This window comes from Rhyacophila brunnea, unplaced genomic scaffold (genome assembly GCF_057557595.1).
Source record: "Rhyacophila brunnea isolate RB1 unplaced genomic scaffold, BYU_Rbru_1.0 scaffold_16, whole genome shotgun sequence".
Lineage (NCBI taxonomy): Eukaryota > Metazoa > Arthropoda > Insecta > Trichoptera > Rhyacophilidae > Rhyacophila > Rhyacophila brunnea.
Window position 1 is genome coordinate 14910196 of NW_028232816.1, and position 19707 is coordinate 14929902.

Consider the following 19707-nt stretch of genomic DNA (forward strand, 5'->3'; position numbering starts at 1 on the left):
TTTAAATATTAAAGATGTTTTTAAGAAAATACCTCTTATATTTCATCGAATGATTTATTGTATGAAACATGGAATTTTCTCTCGCATGAAAGGCTACGGCGGCAGGCACGTACTCGAACACAAGTGGAAAGCGCGCAAGAAGCACCGCCGCACGTCAGATGGCGGTAGTGATAATACTAATCGTGGATGATTGATCGGTGTTCTCGTCCTCGCTATTCCACCTCATCCTCGAACCGAAAATAATTTTCTTCGAGGCAGGGAAAACAATTATTATTTAAGGCGAAGTCTTCACACTGAGCCTTTTTTAAAGAGGCACCTAGTGGAAAAATACGAAGCTTGCAATTTGAGACATTTTTTTGATAATTTACAATTTCAACTGTATTAATGAATAAATATGTATCTGAAAACATTAAAAATAAAAATATTTTTTATTTTAAGTCAAAGACAAACTTACAATTGTAAAAAATGTAATAAAATGTGAATTTGTTCTATCGGTCCGCACCCTATTATTACATATATTTTATGGTCATATTTATTATAAAAATTTAGTTTATTAAGTTTTCTAAGCATCACCTAAGCGATTTTTGACAAATTCATAGTTTTAATATTTTTTATATCTATTTTAAAAAACATCGATTTTTATAAAAAATATAAATGTGTATAACTTGAAATCCTTTTTATTTATATCAAATCAATTATTTTTATAAATATAAATAAAATATTTATATTAATATAAATAAAAAGGATTTCAAGTTATACACATTTATATTTTTTATAAAAATCGATGTTTTTTAAAATAGATATAAAAAATATTAAAACTATGAATTTGTCAAAAATCGCTTAGGTGATGCTTAGAAAACTTAATAAACTAAATTTTAATATTAAATATGACCATAAAATATATGTAATAATAGGGTACGGACCGATAGAACAAATTCACATGTTATTACATTTTTTACAATTGTAAGTTTTCTTTGACTTAAAATGAAAAATATTTTTATTTTTAATGTTTTCAGATACATATTTATTCATTAATACAGTTGAAATGGTAAATTATCAAAAAAATGTCTCAAATTGCAAGCTTTGTATTTTTCCGCTAGGTGCCTCTTTAAAAAAGGCTCAGTGAAGACTTCGCCTTAAGGGGGAGACGCATGCCAGCAGAGAACCCAGCGGAAATATACGAAGCTTGCAATTTGAGATTTTTTTTGATAATTTACATTTTCAACTGTATTAATTAATACATATGTATCCGAAAACATTAAAAAGATTTTTTATTTTTATTTAAACTTAAAGATAAACTTACAATTGTAAAAAAATGTAATAAAATGTGAATTCGTTGCAGGGTCAAATCTTATTATTGCATTATATTTTATGGTCATAATTATCATTAAAATTTAGTTTATTAAGTTTTAGATTTTCTGTCGTTTAGATTTTTGACTAATTCATCATTTTAATATTTTTTATATTTATTTTAAAAACATCGATTTTCATAAAAATATAAATGTGTATAACCTGAAATCCTTTTTATTTATATCAACTCGAGCTTCAATATTGTGACCATGCCTAAAATAAAATTTGATATAAATAAAAAGGATTTCAAGTTATACACATTTATATTTTTATAAAAATCGATGTTTTTTAAAATATATATAAAAAATATTAAAACGATGAATTAGCCAAAAATCTAAACGACAAAAAATCTAAAACTTAATAAACTAAATTTTAATAATAAATATGGCCATAAAATATAATGTTATAATAAGAATTGACCCTGCAACGAATTCACATTTTATTAATTTTTTTTACAATTGCCAGTTTATCTTTAAATTAAAAAAAAAATAAAAATCTTTTTAGTGTTTTCAGATACATATTTATTAATTACTACAGTTGAAATTGTAAATTATCAAAAAAAATCTCAAATTGCAAGCTTCGTATTTTTCCGTTAGGTGCCTCTTTTCGCCTCTGATAGTATAAGCATCCCCCTTAAGTGTCAAAACTTCAAATTGGCCGAAAGATATGAATTATCTACATCGGGTTTTTTTTTTGAACATACATAATTTTATTTCAATCATCCACTGCGTATGTAATGTATAATCATTGAAAATAACATACGTTCTTGTTTACTTTTCAGGCATGGCGAACGCTGGGACGAATTTAGGGCGAAAGTCCAACAGCTGATGTTGCAACCGGCAACGGCCAAAAGATTTGTAGGACCCCTAGACGAAATTGCACAAGATTTTCTGCATAGGTAAGGCTATAGCCAGGAAACTGAGAAAGACCTGACGGGTAAGGAGTAGCAGGTAACCGATTTTGAGTAAGGAATAATTATAAACTTAAACACGTCATACGTCGAGTACTGACAACTGCTCTCAGTATATGCATTGACGCTCATTTAATATTGGTGTATTACACACACTATTTATTGCACGTGCATAATACGTGTTTCATTTTCGTAGTACACATTCAAAACCCTGCATCAAAATGTAGTGTATTGAATATAGCCTATCGTAATTCTATTTATTATCTGTTCTGTGGCTATAGCAATCAATTTAAAACACATAATTATGAAATACCCCAGAAAACATATACTTATATTAGAAAAGCCAAGTAAAAGTCGAATCTCACATTGAATGCTCTTCTTCATGAGCTATTGAACTGACTCATATAATATGCCCTCTGAGGTATTAAAGTATTCGCTAAATTAGAAAGCCGACTTTGTAATTAAACCAAGGTACTTAATTAGTTAGCAAAATAATTTATAGATGGTGGTAGGCGGCTAAGTCAAATTTATTTTTGATGGGTTTATTGTGAACAATTTTTGCATTATTATTTTTTTATTCAATATTAGACACAAGATTTAAGAATGTTAAATTTGTTTTATTGAAAATACATTATTATTTTTGAGGTTCGACTTCCTGTTGGCCTAACCCTTATCTAATAATATGCATGTTTTCTGAGGTATTTCAACATTTTGTATAATAAGACGAATTTATCATTTTTAAATCTTAAAAAAAATGTAGCAATCAATTTAATATATCGACCAGCAAAAGTAGTTAACTGTGTACATGTCTCGTTATTTGGGCTAAAGTACCGTACCTATTAGTAGGAACTGTGTTGTAATAAATATATTTGTTGAATAAAAAGCATGATAATATGTAGGTATTCTATAGTACTGTACCTACAAGCAATTACAGAAAAAAAATCCAGATAACCTATTCATAATAATAAATGGATTTATAATAAAAACACGAGTTCGCTCCTACAACAGTTATAACCACTCGTGGTGGTTAATTTAGTGGTATTATATGTAGGCATGCGGAGGCCCGAAACCCTGACAAGTTTCGAGCTACCCCTGTGAAAATACTGCATATCCGATAAACAGCTAATAAATGAATGTTATAAATATAGTAATAATTACGTTACGATTAGATTGGCACGTTGATTGACTGTTCATAATAAAATTGTAAAAAATACGCATATTTTAAAGATTTTCATATATTCTGTGTAACGTAAACCAAAGTTATATATACAATTTGACGCATACTAAATTATATAATATATCTAATTTGATATTTCCTAATTTTCAAGTTCAGACTTAAAATGTGCACGGTCTTTCTGCAAAGTTTCTCTTTTACAAAAAAAAACATTAAAGTTTATACCAGAGGAACACAATAAATGAAAACTTGTAGCTCATTCGCAATTACACACTGAAAAATAATCATTAATTAAATTATACGAAAATATCATAATATACCGTGGTGGTTCCTTGAGTCATTAATTTCCTACATTATTTATGAAAAAAATCACACTAAATCAATAATTATTATAGTCAGTGTTGTTTTGGGTTACATAGTTGTATAAGTACATACTACTATGTATGTAAATAGATTGGGCATCAGTTTTACTGGTCACACAAGGGAAACTTGGTGACTAAAGCGAGATATTTCTGGGAAGGAAAAATAGGCATTACAGACCCCTCTTAGTAAGAACTGACATCTATTATACAAAGGTCACAGTGACTAATTTACTCGTCACTGTTACAAATAAGTTGACAGTCGAAATTTATACCATAATATAAATAGACAATTTGTATGTGTCTTTTATTACCAGTGTTGTTTATATTTTTTAGAATAGAAGATATGAGAGACGAAAATAACGAGCTCCCAGGAGACTTTTTGTTTGAAATCTACAAGTGGGCATTAGAATGTGAGTATTAACCATTAATAATATAGAGGTTTATTTTTACTACATAAACAGAACTCAAAACTTAAGTGACAAAGCGAAGAATGGTCTAGAATAAAAGTATGGTTGAAAAATATTTCAGCAATAGGACGAGTGGCTTTGGACACGCGACTGGGCTGCCTGGAGCCATCCCTTGCCGAAGATTCAGAAGCCCAACGCATCATCAGCACCATCAACACTTTCTTCTGGAACGTAGCGGAGGTTGAACTACGACTGCCAATCTGGAGGGTGTATAGAACGAAAGCATACAAGAAATATATAGGCGCCCTTGATGATTTTAGAGAGTGAGGAACTTTTTTAATTACTTAAATAACCAACAAAACCTCTCCTACCCTCGACATGCATTAAAATAAAAAATCTTTATAACGTCATCAAATTAATATTACCACGATTATAAAACGAATTTCATTTATGTCATCGCGATTATGCCATCTATGGGCAAGACTAGAAAATATAAACTACTTCAAGTTACTATCGCGCTACAAAATTATCATTATTATGAATTATTATTTATCGACTTTAGCGATGTGTCAAACCAAACTAATTTGTATAAAAATACAGCTGATAAAATTGGATAGGATTTAAAAGAATGTCTTGTATGAAGATAAATCGAATATTAGTAAATTTATTATTTTCGATTGCATAATCTGTTTTAGGAATAAAGTATTCTTATCAATTAACTGTATAGGTGTTTGTAGACCTTTTTTAGTAGAAGAAACTATATCGATACTGTATTTTTTGTGTCTTGGTGTAGGTATATGACAGACGATTTATTAAGACTATTATCAGACAAATTGTATTCATGCAGTAAAATAGGGTGAATATTAATCTGTGAAATCTTTTAAAACTTTGAAATAATCTATTGAAAGACCGAAACAATTTTTAAAAAACACTACTTATATAATATATAAGTACCAGTGGCGAAGTGTGGAGATAGGCTGTCGATACGACATAAATTAATAGTGCATACTAAACTTTGTCTGTGAATCATATTTATTTTCATTTCACTAAGCTACAATGTGTTAGATAGTGTTTGTTAGTTTTTAAAATTCGAACCGTGCCCAATCTAAGCTATAAGTAATATCTAAGCTATAAGTAAGATAATAGTCAAAAAATATTCGTCCATATAGATGCCATTAAATCATACATAATTTAATATGTATAGATTTGATAAACGCATAAATATATACCAGCTTTATAACTGCAGAAATATTGTAGAAGTTATGTGTATCAAAACGACGTTATTCAATAATATTATGTAGGTACTTAACATTAAGACTTCAGCTGTAGCATGGACTATGGCGCGATGCGCGGAATGTGCAAATGACGCGAGCCGAACGAAATATAATTTGTCATACAAATTCAACATGCGTCCTTTTAATGTTATGTTTATTATTATATTCGTAATAATTAAGTACATACGTGACGTTTTTTAGTCATCTTTACACGATTTAAGAATATATTCCTCCGACGCCAACACAAAACAAATTGACGTGCTCACACCTCTGCTGTCAGTCTCCGATTGGCGACGACTGCGAAATTTCATTCCACCACTGTTGAAAATCATTTGCCGTTTCACTTATGTATGCTCTTAATTAAAATAGAACAAAAACATTGAGAAAATGACAAATAAAACCATGACTATTGTTTGTAGCACTGCAGAAAGATTCTAGAACTGATTTTACAACATTTTTGACTAAATACGAAATAGTGGTGTTAATAGAGGTTGTTCACAATAGACAGGCAACGTATTTAGAGCAATTAATTTCTATCAGACCTAGTTTATACGGCCCGCCGCACACGATACAAGATGAATAATTAGCAATTAAAATCCATTCGAAGTTTGACACGAACGACAACGAAGTTAGCCTGAGTTAATAACCGCACGGTGGCTTTGCTACGTACGGAGCGTAGATGAAAAGAAAAGCGCTTTTCCGTTTATTAACCCTTCTCGCATGCCGGCGCCGACCACAGACTGGGGTGGCATTTTTAGATCGAAAAATAACAACAATAATTTTATGACAACTTTGACACCGCTATATGATTGAAAAATTATACACAAATAATTACAATAACTTCATACAGTAATAACCAGGGAACTCAGAAATAATGGGAACTGAAATACACAACGGGTAAGACGATAGCAGGTAACCAACTCGAGTAAGGATGAATCCGGGTTAAACTTACACACGTGTCTAGAATACGTTTAACGTCGAATACTAAAAACTCCTCTCGGTTTATGCATTTACGCTCATTTAATGTTGGTGTATTACACACACTATTGCACGTGCATAATGCGTGCTACATTTTCGTAGGACACTCACACATTCAAAAGCCTGCTTCACCATGCGGAGTATTGAATATAGCCTATTGGTATTCTATTTATTATCTGTTATGTGGTAATAACATTGGGAAAACGGAGAAATATGGCATCCAATGTACTTACACATATTAATTAATAATATGTTACTTACTTACAATATAGTAACATCTATCGTCGTAAAAGATTACTAAAACTAAAGTCTATAATACCGATCACATAGTTAACATTGTAAAGTTAGTAGCATAAACAATCAAATAATAAGCATCAATCAAATTCAGGTATGTGTGTAATTACTTAATATTATTATCCACATAATGCAGTAGTGAAAACGACAGGAAAATCACATATCGATGACCCCTTTTATAAATAAACAGCTACATCTATAAACGCATGTATGAATAACTATTTCGTTAAATTTAAATATTGTCAATTTTAACATAATCAATAATAATTAATTAATTTAGCAATAATTACTTGGTAGAATTGAATTTTACAAAATGATAATATAAATAATATTATATTCTACAGCATACTGAGACCGCGTTATCTCTCACCCTCACCCTGGAACTATTCAAGAATAATACCTACTATCTTGGAAACTGTATTAATTTTATTTATTTTCCTACAGGTTACAATATACAATAACAGACATGAATTATTACTATACATACTTAGTTATCAAAATTAAAATAAGAAAAATGTATTATACCTATTTATGTGAAGCTTACAAAAATAATTTATTAATGAAACGGATGTGTTTGCACGTTTTTACAAACAAATCAATATTAATCGAATTATCAGATCTGATATCAATCGATTTTTTTTTAAACTTTAATGTAAGTATACATAATATATAATTATAAACTATATTTATAATTTAATATTTACAGTTCCACTGAAACATTTCGCAGAAGCTATACGGACCCCCAGGGGGCGGGCGCAGCTCGTGAGGTAGAGAAGCACTGGGTTATTATATATTATATTGTAATTTGTAGGAAAATAAATTAATACGGTTACCAAGTAAGTCGTTATTCTTGTCGTTATTCGATTATTCTTGAATAATCCCATGTTAAGGGATGGAAATCATGCTGTCTCACTCTGTGAGTGTTATAGTTAAGACAAGTCATTTATTTATGTAATAATGTTACAACCGAAATAGCCACTGACTTAGAATATCCTGTACATTATTATTTTGTATACTCAATAGTGTTTAGGTATTGTGTAGAACTCAATGCCCACTATAGTCAGGCCGTGACTCGAGACTGTGATCTTCGATGGTAGTGTTAGTTGCTAACACTTCAAATGCAATATGGTAGACTGTTAATGATAATAATTTCAACAATATATGCAATTGAAAATTTTGCATATTGCATTCGAAGATAATTAATAACTAGCACTACCATCGTAATTTGCAATTCAGTGCAACGGCTTGAATATAGTCAGCCGTGTATAGAACCTAAAAAGTTATTATTTGTAGAACTTAATTTGAAGTTAAATTTAATCACAATTGTAGTGGAAGTAACATACTGATTTCAGAACGTTTCATAGAACAAATTGTAGAACTAGTAATAATAAAGAATTACTGAAAGGAAAATTTAAGCAAAGAGAATTCAATTAAAAAATATTTTTCGCCATATTATTAGAGATGCTTTGACGAGGACATACGAAAAATAATGAATTAAAAATAACTTTAGGGATTTTCATCCCAACAAAAATAACAACATGGCAACCTTGCCATTGTTTGGGCGATGGTAATTTTTCCGACGCTCCCTCCGCCTCATCTCCGTATAATAGCTTTGTTCTTGTCGCACATAATAACGTTTATTCGGTGTGACAGGGATGAAAAATCGGCCGTTAGTTCGGCACATTCGAGGAGTAATAGAACAAAAAAAATGCGCGAAAATTTCAGAATAAAATACCAGAAGACACCGCGATGAACTTACTACTGATGGTATCTAAATAAAATACAGTTCGTTCGGTGCATTTTAGTAAAATTGTATGCAACATTAGTTACTTTATGATATACATCGTAATGTGTCGCTATAACTAGGTATTGCCCGATTTAAATTGCTCCTAATACCTAAATATTATTTTTGTGTCAATAAACTAATAGGTATTTTGCATCTAAAAAGTAGTGGCCGAAAAGTTAATAAAATATTTCAATTAATAAAATTACCTATTTCTTTTATTCAAACGAATAATTCACAAGATTTAAGAATTTATCATTCTGATTATTGAACATATATCTTCTACATATATTATAATCTTGTGAATTATTCGTTTGAATAAAAGAAATAGTTAATTATAAATTATTAGCAAGTGCAAGTAGTTACATCTAAAAAATATTGAAGAAATTCCACGACGTCGGTTAGTAATCGAAGTAATAGTAAATAGTTACCTACTTTGATTTAAGAAACAAAAATCGATTGCCAAAGTAGCTTGATTTCGAAGAGCGCTGATGAGTAGGTATTAAAAGTGACCAATAGTTAAAATTTGTCGCAATTAGTATGTCACGCCGTAGCATATTGGATAAATGCGACGTTTAGGGCGTTTACCCGTGGAGATGCAGGGTTCGATTCCCGGCCGGGATGGCTTACTTTTTTCAAAAAAGATTTTTTCTATTGGTTATAATATACTCTCTCAGAAAGTGTTTTTCTAAATTATATAATATATGGTCAATAAAATTACCATTTAATGGCCAAGACTGAAGAGTAGTGGAAGTAGATAGAGGAGGCCTTCATGCAGGATAAAGAAACCCCATCTAATAATGATAGTTAGTTAATTACCATTCTGGATTCTATTTTTTTATTAGGCTACAAAGTCTCAGCTGATACACTGTTATTACATTTATATAAGAATAATGATTACAAAAATGATATTACTAATAATATCTATTACATTTTAGCTTTAACCGTGTGTTATCATAATTTATACTTGCAGTTTATATTCTACAAGAAATATTTAGATACACAAAATTGCTAAATGCAAAAATTAGCGGTAATTATGTTTATCGATCATTTTACAACGTTTTTATTAGCTCGTATTCTTGTTTGTCCGGTGGTTGTTTGTCCAGTACAAATCTTGCAATCGATTTTTAACTAACTTCCCGACTAGCTAGACATTTGAAACTTTTAGAATATATCAGAACACGGTGCCAATGCATTCTTTTAATATTTTTAGCTATTTTTAAGAAGAATTGAATTCATTTTCAGTTAATTCTGTTTTGTATGGAAAGTTATTACAGACAAATTCGTAAAAAAGTAAAAGACTTTTATTGGTTGCTAAGGGGGTGGTCCTAGCAACTAAATTATTAATATATACGTGCGTTACTATGGAAACCAAAATGAAATGTCAAAATAATATTTTAGTATTCTATATTTGTTTGTTTGTTTGTTTTTTATTTACTTCATCATATCAAGTACAAGTTGGAGCATATTGAGCATAATAATTCAACAGAAAATTTAAAAACGTTGTATGTATATAAGAAGTTCTTTTTATCTTGTAATTATTTACATTGAATACGTTGGCGAAGGGAAAACAATATGGCCATAAATTAGACTGATACAGTCATGCTGCAGCAATATTGATAAAAAAATCGTATCATACACAATGGTTCCGGATCACTTTGTCAAACACTCTCTACGTCTATGTATACTCAGTACGCAGTCGACGGGTCAAGGACTTGCAAAAATAGCACCAAGGCCCCTCTTACTGTAAAGGGTTAACTTGCGGGGGACATTAGACATTAACGAACCCATGCGCGAGCCGGGGTTCGCGAGATTTAAATAATTTAAACCAATTAAAACGTCTATTCCCATTATATTATATTAGAGGACTTATACAAATTTAATTCTCGCATCGATGAGAGATTTTTTAATACGCCATTTAGAAGGTCGATTTGACTTTAATATAATAACTATAATAAAAAAAAAATTCAAGTAAAAGTTATTTAACCGCGGTATTGTAAAATCGCATAAGGAAATGAGGGCAACTTGATATGTAAATATGTGTTGCATTCGTAAATGAATCTTTCATATCAACGAATTGATATTATGTATATCTTTTATGTAAATGTAAGTAGATGATTTCCCAGTTCTAAAATCACAAAATAATATTTTATAATTTTCGTAAAATGAACGACGTACATACAATATGTTTCAGACTATGCATGAAGCACATATCAACAGCTGTCAAACGTCTCCAAGAGGAAAAACATGACCCATCATCATCATCAGCGAATGGTGGCAAAGGGGGATCAATTGTGGAAGCAATACTCAACCAGCATGGCGATCAAAGACTTGCTGCGGTGCTGGCTCTCGACCTCATCTTAGTGGGCGTGGATACGGTGAGCATTGATAATTTATAACGTATATATCTGAAAGATTACCTCACAAAAGATGGAAAAATAGCTGAAAAATACAGTCTTCTTAGAAATCTGAATATTGGTTTATATTAAAAGAAAAAAAACTGAATGAATAAGGAAATTTTAGACTTTTCTTGAACCAACAAAAAGACGCACAATTTTATAACGCTGAAGATGTAGTTCAGTTTTTAAAATCATATCGATAGTTTAAAACTACAGTGTTTTCATAAAATTAGCTTATACGTATTGTTGTTTAATTTAATAAAATGCATTTTTTTTTGTAGTACTTATTCCACTTTTAATCAATAAATTAGGACCGGTTTCGTCCGCCTCAAAGGGACATTTTCAACTTCAAAAAAAAAAGAAGAAATTAGCTTATACGATTGGCAAAATTGGTTTAATACAATAGTGAACTAATCTAGAATACTGGTTACTGACAGAATACTAGTAATCCAATGTGGAAGGTTTTCCGAGGGTTAAGGGCAGTAGCGAAGGGTGGAGGTAGGTGTAATCCGCCATAAATAGTTCACATTAAACTTTGTTAGTCATACGTATTTATTTTTATTGAATTAAAAGACAAAAATTTACAGATGGTGTTGGTTAGTTTTTAAAAAAACAATTAAACCCTGTCTAAACCAAACTATACTTAATAGATATGAAAATATTATTTTAGATATTTTATAGTTAGACGAGTATTTTTTTACTATTTATTATCTATCGTGGCTTGGTTTCGCAGGGTTTAACTGAATTTAAAAAAATAACCAACACAATCTGGAAATTATAGTATTATTGCGATGGAAACAAATAGACACCTGACAAAGTTTAGTGTGAATGGATTAAACCTATCTTCACCCTTCGCCACTGGTTCAGGGATGGATTGCTGGTGAAGTAACTATTCATATATTATCCTGTTTTCGCTAAGTCTGGATGTGTCGTGATTGTTTCATTACTACATTCTACACTCTTTTGTAGAGACATCGTGGTCTGGTGTATTGTTATAAAATAGAAAAAAATCTCAATATTACATGAAATAGAGCTTTTTACGTATCTAAAAAAACGTAAGTTATCGAAGCTCTCAATGAAGCTTTAATACATTAATATAACGCTTTTATAATCACGTGATAACTCTGTACATTGTTTAATTAAAAGTTCGCTTGAAAACACATCGCGTGAATCGTGCAAAATCAAAAGAAGCTATAGACAGTTAAAATTCGAAATAAGTATCTATAATTCAATCTCTACGAGTCAATTATTCTACTATATAGAGCGTATAGCTAAATGTTCATTGGATTTTGAATAGGCAATATGGATAGGTACATCCTCACTCTTTTCTGTTTCCCAAACTTTCCAATAGAAAAAAACTTCTCGAGGAGGCTTTTCCGTGAAATAGCATTAACAACCTAATATCCGTTGCTAAAAATAATAGTGGAAAGAAAAACATTTTCCTGAAATAAAGCTCGAGCGGCAGACGAAGTTATCTCGACAGCGAACCAATGAAAAATATAGATATAATTTGAAATTCTAAGAAAAATACAACCGAGTTTGTTTGTAATACCATTCGCATTTTTAATCGTTTCTTCGTACAAACAATAATTGTACTGAATAAAACGAGGAATTTTGCTGTGAACAGCATCACTGCTAAATTTTATTTCTTAAATATTAATCGAAAAATAAATTTTGAGTCGAATATAATATACAATGCCTAATCAATACTTAGTAGAAATTAAAAATTGCAGGCAATACCAATTCTAAATTATTAAACGAACCACTGACGGATTTTACGTGAAATGCGTTTTATCATTGTCTTCTTGTGCCATTAAATTTATAATAATTATAAATTAAAATAAGTTTTTATAAAATTAATTAATTAAAGTTTTAATTATTTAATCAAAATATTAATTAATTAAAATATTACGCTGTATACACATTTCAAAAGCCTTTATTACACCACTCATTGGTTTGGTCAGAGTCCATGATATTGCGGTAGGTACCTTCACGGCATGATCGAAATTTCAATTCAATTTCAATTTATTTTAACATATTGTGGACATTACAAATTATAAGTTTAAGACGTTCACAAGATGACCTTATTATAAAGAAAAAAGTAATAAAAACGATAAAAATGAAAACATAATATAAACATACAAAAGCAGTGAAAATACAATTATACATTTACATATTATAGAAGTTCAAAGAAGTACACCGAGTTTTCTAAGGAGACCCTATTTTTAGAATTTATAAAATAGCGTCCACGTAAACTCACCTCATGCAAGTGGAATATATCAACACCCGAAGCAATTTGGTTGAAAATAGTTATCGTATGATAGCATTTAGCCAACCGTATCGTGAAGTGTAAATGATGTAATAATTAATGAGAATCACGTAATTCACAAATCGCCTTTAAATTAATTTTCGTATGAAATTCACAATTAAATATTACTGGCAAGTCGATCAAATTAGATAATTTTCTTGGACCTAATATAGTTTTAATTGTATAATATCATAATGTTAATGCGTGAGAGTTTAAAAATTGATCTATTCAACTAAACCACACACTTAATTAACCTGTTTTAAAGTATGTATAATTTATTGTTAATGGGATTTCCAAAATAGGTGAGTTGAATATTTAAGTCATCATTTAATAGATATCGTCTAAATAAACCTATATTATGAAAAATGTAATATAATAATTATTGATAGTATCATTTTGTAGATTCAATACCATAGAATATTATGTACAATAATTATGTATGTTCAATGTTAGTATATTAAACTTGGAGTTTGCCATAAATACGCGAGAGGGCGATAATAACAAATGCATGGAGTATTTCAATCAGGCGAAGCTGTTACGTTTCAATTGAATTTCCAACGTGAAAGTTAAATATACCACGCCCTAATTGCGGGCCATGCTCACTGCCGGCTCTGTTTTATTATATTGCGTTATACGTATATATCTAAACATTTTGTTATGTTTCTGGTCGGAAAACGTTCGTTTGAAAAGGTTTCGAGATGTGGCCGCCGCGGCGCTGTCTGCCGCCGGAAGGAAGCACCGCGGCTCCGAGCTTCCGATTTTCGCCCCCAGGGCGCTGGAGTGGTTTGCATTCGAACTTTGAAACAGTCCTTTCAAGCAACTTACCGTGTGCGATTACTAAAAATAAAACATTTTGCAAATCAAAATGATATTTTAAATTGCAGATTGTATACGATTAATTAGTATATGCATATAAAATCTGCACATAGAGAATAGTGACACTGACAATTACATCTGTCAGTGTAAAATACACGGAAAAGATATGATATTTTGCAAGCATTTACGGGAATTGAAATATTTTCAGAATTTACAATTTTATATGATGTTCGGTTAAAGAAACATTTCGTATACTAGATAGAAAATATACAAATTCATTTTAATTAAATTACATTATATTAAGAATTTACTGTCTGACCACAGAACAATTTATGGGTTCCCTGTGTCTGACATTTATTTAACAAGGTGTACAGAACTCACCTGCCATTGGTAGATGTAGTATATTATATTATGTATTATAACGAACTGATTTGTAATGTTCGTTTATGAATTTGTATTAATTCAAATAAAACACAATATTAATAATATATAGGTATATATATTTATAAATTCAATACGATATTATAAGAAAATAATCTGTTAAAAGAACTAAATGTTTCTGGCTTCATTCGATTATGTGGAATAATTATTCAACTGTATTGTATATTATACAATGTATTTCTACCAAGAATTGACAGTTAACACCATTAAATTTATTTAATTACGAAAGATATATCATATTATTACGACGAAAAGGAGGCTCATAAACTATATGTATTCTGAATGTATGTTTCAATAAATTTAGATAGGTACACTATTTCGGTTATATTATAATACTCTTTTACAGGGTAGTATGGGCTGGAAAACATCCTAGCGTCACTTTGCTAGATATACGAAGGTTTTCTCAATTACGCTTCTCATTGAAAATTCGCCGAGATTGAATACAAATACTCCGTTTACCGTCATCATCGCAAATGATGCGTCATTCCTGAAAACTCTTTTACAACCCTCGCTCGGAAAATATGTCGCCATTTACATCAGTCGGGGGATGAATGGCAATTGCGCATTGGAGGTTACCCAGGGCGTGGAAAACATTTTCTATTCATTTCGTTCACAGAAGCGGCGTTCACAGCGAGTGGTTAGCGGATTTCTATGCAATTCAGAGACGAGCAACTAATGGTAACAGTACTGCTAACTATCATCCACAACACCCCATACGGGGTTGGCGGGAAAATTGCTAAAATGATTTATTAAAGAATTTAATTAATATCGCAGCTACCTATAGTTTGCTGGCAACGAAAAAATCCTACCTTCCAAGACAAGAACTGATGAGGAAGAATTGACATTTTATTTTTTCTTGTTGGGGAGGTGACATCGTGGGGAAAACTGAAAAAATATTTCATAAGAAAAAGACCAGACCCTTTTTGGTCTGTCGAAAACTCACTGCCGGGATAGTGACGTAACGCGGCTATCCTAAACGAATAAACAAACAGTTTCTACATATATGCCGATGCGAAATTTTGGTAATATACATACGCCCCATGTCGAATGAAATTTGTTGCTTGCGACATTAGCTGTTTTTTTTTCAAACTAAAATGCCAAATAAAAGTTATGTGCGGACCAACAAAATCACATCGACATGCCTATTCGATGTGTTGCAGTCGAGGTAGGGTTAGATCTAAAATATACGTAAAAATGCATGTACAGTGAATTTATTCATCATTCAATTATGAATTTATTAATGTAGCATTTTTAACGGAAACATTAAATTTAATCTTATCGTGACGTCAAAAAACACAAGATTTAACGCCATTTTTTCCATTGTCAAAAAGAGCTAGATTTCTAAAAAAAGTCACCTACGTCACTGACATCCATTCTTCTTCTTTCGACCATGTCCGATCCTAATAGGATCATATGGGCCTCCACAGAGTAGAGGTTTGTATTAATAGATTTTTTTACGAGAAATGGATGTCAGCCACTTGCTCAACCTATTAGGTCCATAGCCTGACAGACACAAATCGAAAAACAATATGTGTACTTGCCAGACCCAGGATTCAAACCTGGAACCACGGCGTTTTAGTCCAACGCTTAAGCCGCGCGGCCACTGTAGTGACGGAATTACGAGAAATTAATTACATTCAAACATCATAATTAGATGAATTAATATACTAAAACTGGTTTACAAAACAAAAAAAAGGTCTAATCATTCCCTTGCGGGGTAGCACCAGTAAATTAAATATAATTAATTATTCCAGGAAATTTTAATTAGGTATAATCGATTCAAAATGCCGTTAATTATAGCCGCGACTGGATATATAATAAGTATGAGACTATAATATAATACATAATATATATGGTAATAAAATACAAAATGTTAATAATTATTACGATTTTAAAAAAAATCTACATCATAGCGTAAAATTTAGACTGATCGACAAATAATTGGGGGTTGGTGGCAAAATTTGAACTACTCAATCTGACTTAATAAAGTAATTATTTTAACTAACTCTTTAACAATACCATAATACTCGTATTATTTTGTAGGTATTCATTTGCAACAAGTAGATATACGTTTAACGGTAGTTCTTAAATCGTTTCTCGAAACTTTTAAAGCTCAGAGACTAGTAGTAGATTTGTGGGTTTCCACCGTGTGTCCTTCTTCCTTCTTTACTCGACGTTTCGGGCTCGTTGCAGAGGCCACTATCAAGAGATGATATATTGTATGATGAAAATGTAGCGTAGTGTAGCGTAGCGTGAATGTAAACGTTGCTTTAAGAATGTCAAAAGGAATCCGATTAGCTAGATAGAAACCCAAAAATCTACTACGATAAAAAACAACCGTGAAAGCCTCAAAGATTATACTCAGAGACTCATTCTCAAACCCGAGAATGAACATTGTATTTGTAACTGATTCGAAAGATCGGTCAATTGAACGAACCATATTAATAACGACACCTTTGCTGAAAAGATTTCGGATGTATCATGCAGGTTTCGTACACATCTCATTAACCTACATCAAAAATTTTTAATTAATAATTTTATTATTTATATTAATCGAACTGAATTCTTATTTCGGCTATTCATCTTCAGTATTTTGAGGTCGGAATACGGGGAGGGCTTGAAGAACAGGCGAGCCAGGTTGAAATTCTGGTGACTGAGATAGGTCCAATGCCACCTTTGCATTCTCAACGTGATGAGACGCTGCTTGATCCGCTCCGCTGTCAGGAACACTTAACGGTACGCCACCAAAGTCGAGAACTTAGGCCATCTGCTCACGTGAATACTCAAAAAAGACGAGACTGAAACTCCAGTATGTAGCTAATGTATTTCAATGGCGGCTCGCTGACGGCAAGACTGGGATCCCTCAGTTTCAAAATGTCCGCAACTGAAACCGAGGAGCGGTACGCGACACGCTAGTCTCCCAGTCTCTCAGTTGCCAGTCACCCATTGAACAGTGGTACCAATATCAGTAGATTCGATGAAAAATCATATTTTCTAATCGAAATTGCTAGCAGTGAACTGAAATTTAACAAGCAATAACAAGTTAAGACGTCAAAAGTTAAAGATGGGCGAACCGATTTTTAATCTAAAATATGTGGCAGATGTTGAGAAATACTCCTGCCTGTATAATTACAGGTTGCTAGAAAATTCCCGTAAAGATAATACGGAAATAGCTTAGAATGAAGTTGGAATGACAATGGGTTTGACAGTTTGAGGTTATGAGATTATTAGGTTTCAGTATCGCCGTGTGCGGAGCCAGTTTATGAGTTCCATCACCAACCAGTTCGTCAGATTTTAGTTTCTGCGTGAGCGGATGGCCGTAGTGGCAGTGAGAAAAAATAAGCGACGTGTTTATAATGAGAACGTCCTTATTAGAATAACTTAACGGTGACATCTCTGCATTTAGCCATAAGGTTTCTTGAATATGTTTAATTATCTTTTGGCGACCGCTGACGATCTTTAAGCCCCGGAGTTCCTTTCAAGGCACAAGTGCGCGGTGGGCGGTGCGGTGCGCCCGGTCATCTGCGACAGATGGATTAAAAGAATCGGACTATGCGAGACAACAATAGAAAGAGGTTTCATGAAAGAGACATCTCTGATGACGTCACGGGTGGGAAATGAGATACTTTTTCACATTCAAATATCAAACGGCATACTATCATAGAGGGATAAAATAATAGAGTGGAAGTGTAGATTTTTTTATAATAAGTACCTACAATGAAATGAAGCCAAGCTTTGGTAACAGACATGGATTGTTATTGTTAACAACATATCAATCGTAGGAAGAGTTTTTAATTGCACACTAAAACTACATTTTTTCTGTGTTTCGCACAAAATATACCTAAGTAGGTACTGTAGGGAAGACAAATTAACATATTTAAATTTACCACACTTTAGACAATTATACACTATTTATTTTGCTCAACGAACAAGACACACGATTTGAGAATGTAACATTCTGTATACTGAATATACATCATTTGAAAATATCTCATGCATATACACACAAGAAAAAATCATTTTGTAGGAAAAAAAATACGACATCCGACGTGACTTGCACCTGTATCTTCGGGATTAGGGCCAGTATGCTTTACCAATTAAGCTACGGGAATCTTATTTTTAACTACTAGTTGTTACATGAAATGCTTATCGAATTGCGTTATAATGTTGGCTATCGGTTTTAGTATATTAAATTAATAAGGCAATACCGATAGCCAACATTATAACGCAATTCGATAAGCTTTTCATGTAACAACTACTAGTTAAAATCGTCGTAATTCAATAAGATGCCCGTAGCTTAATTGTAAAAGCATACGGACGCGAATTCAGCAGATACAGGTTCAAGTTCCGTCGGGTGTCGTATTTTTTTCTACAAAATGATATTGTCTAGTGTGTAGGTAGTAGGTATATGCATGAGATGTTTTCAAAATATGTAAATACAATTATTATTATCCTGCCTGCTATTAAAGGTTGTATAATAAGTAAAACTCTTAGTATAATCCGTGCATTTAGTTTTTCCATGATTAGGTATACCAAATTATATTATAAGATATATATATATATATTACAAATACTGAAATTTTTCGATTTAATTATTATTTATTCAATAGTTGTGTTTCAACAAACAAATTTTAAGGATGTAACGGTCTTCATTGAAAACATGTGAATTAGAAAAGCCTTAGAGACATATATATTAGAGAAATCGCAAATAAAATCTTGGCCACGTGGAGTCTTAACCACACCTTTTGCTTTCCGGTGAATCCTTTAACCAATTAGGCTTGACAACCCGAGCGCCCCCCTCCTACTGCCAAGTAAGATAAGTGCATATTTTCGGGTACTAAGAAATGTATCGCGAATCAAACAAAACGTTCTAAATCACTCTCCTGTAAAGTTGAAAATTGCCTTAGCAATCTCGAATTGTAGTACAGATTTATCCAATTTATTTAATTTTGATTATGGGTAACTTTTAAACATTGACACGTAATATCATACACCCTGTTTCTACCACTACATAAATCGAAGACTGAGACACAGGGTGTTATTTAGGTTAACATGAGGTTACAGCGTCTTGGAGAAATAAGATAGTCCCTTGTATTATTATTTATTCAGCATTCACCAAAGGGGTAATCATCCCCCGAACGATTAGAAGATTATACCCCGTGAAGCAGCCATTATTCTATCACCACAATGGCCAAAGAATATATTTCGCGC

General features: G+C 31.8%; 2 protein-coding genes across 3 annotated transcripts in view; one reads left to right on the forward strand and one right to left on the reverse strand.

Annotated features, from left to right (window-relative positions):
* The window catches only part of Galphao (G protein alpha o subunit), a 307748-nt gene that overhangs the window by 96953 nt on the left and 191088 nt on the right, over positions 1 to 19707 (reverse strand). The window lies entirely within an intron of this gene.
* Positions 1 to 19707, forward strand: part of Cyp49a1 (Cytochrome P450 49a1) — a 54625-nt gene that overhangs the window by 23165 nt on the left and 11753 nt on the right. Inside the window, exons 4-7 of the mRNA XM_085943369.1 lie at positions 2132 to 2248; positions 4130 to 4206; positions 4325 to 4526; positions 10727 to 10910. Of these exons, the coding sequence (XP_085799495.1) occupies positions 2132 to 2248; positions 4130 to 4206; positions 4325 to 4526; positions 10727 to 10910 (580 nt within the window). The remainder of the gene's footprint in view (positions 1 to 2131; positions 2249 to 4129; positions 4207 to 4324; positions 4527 to 10726; positions 10911 to 19707) is intronic.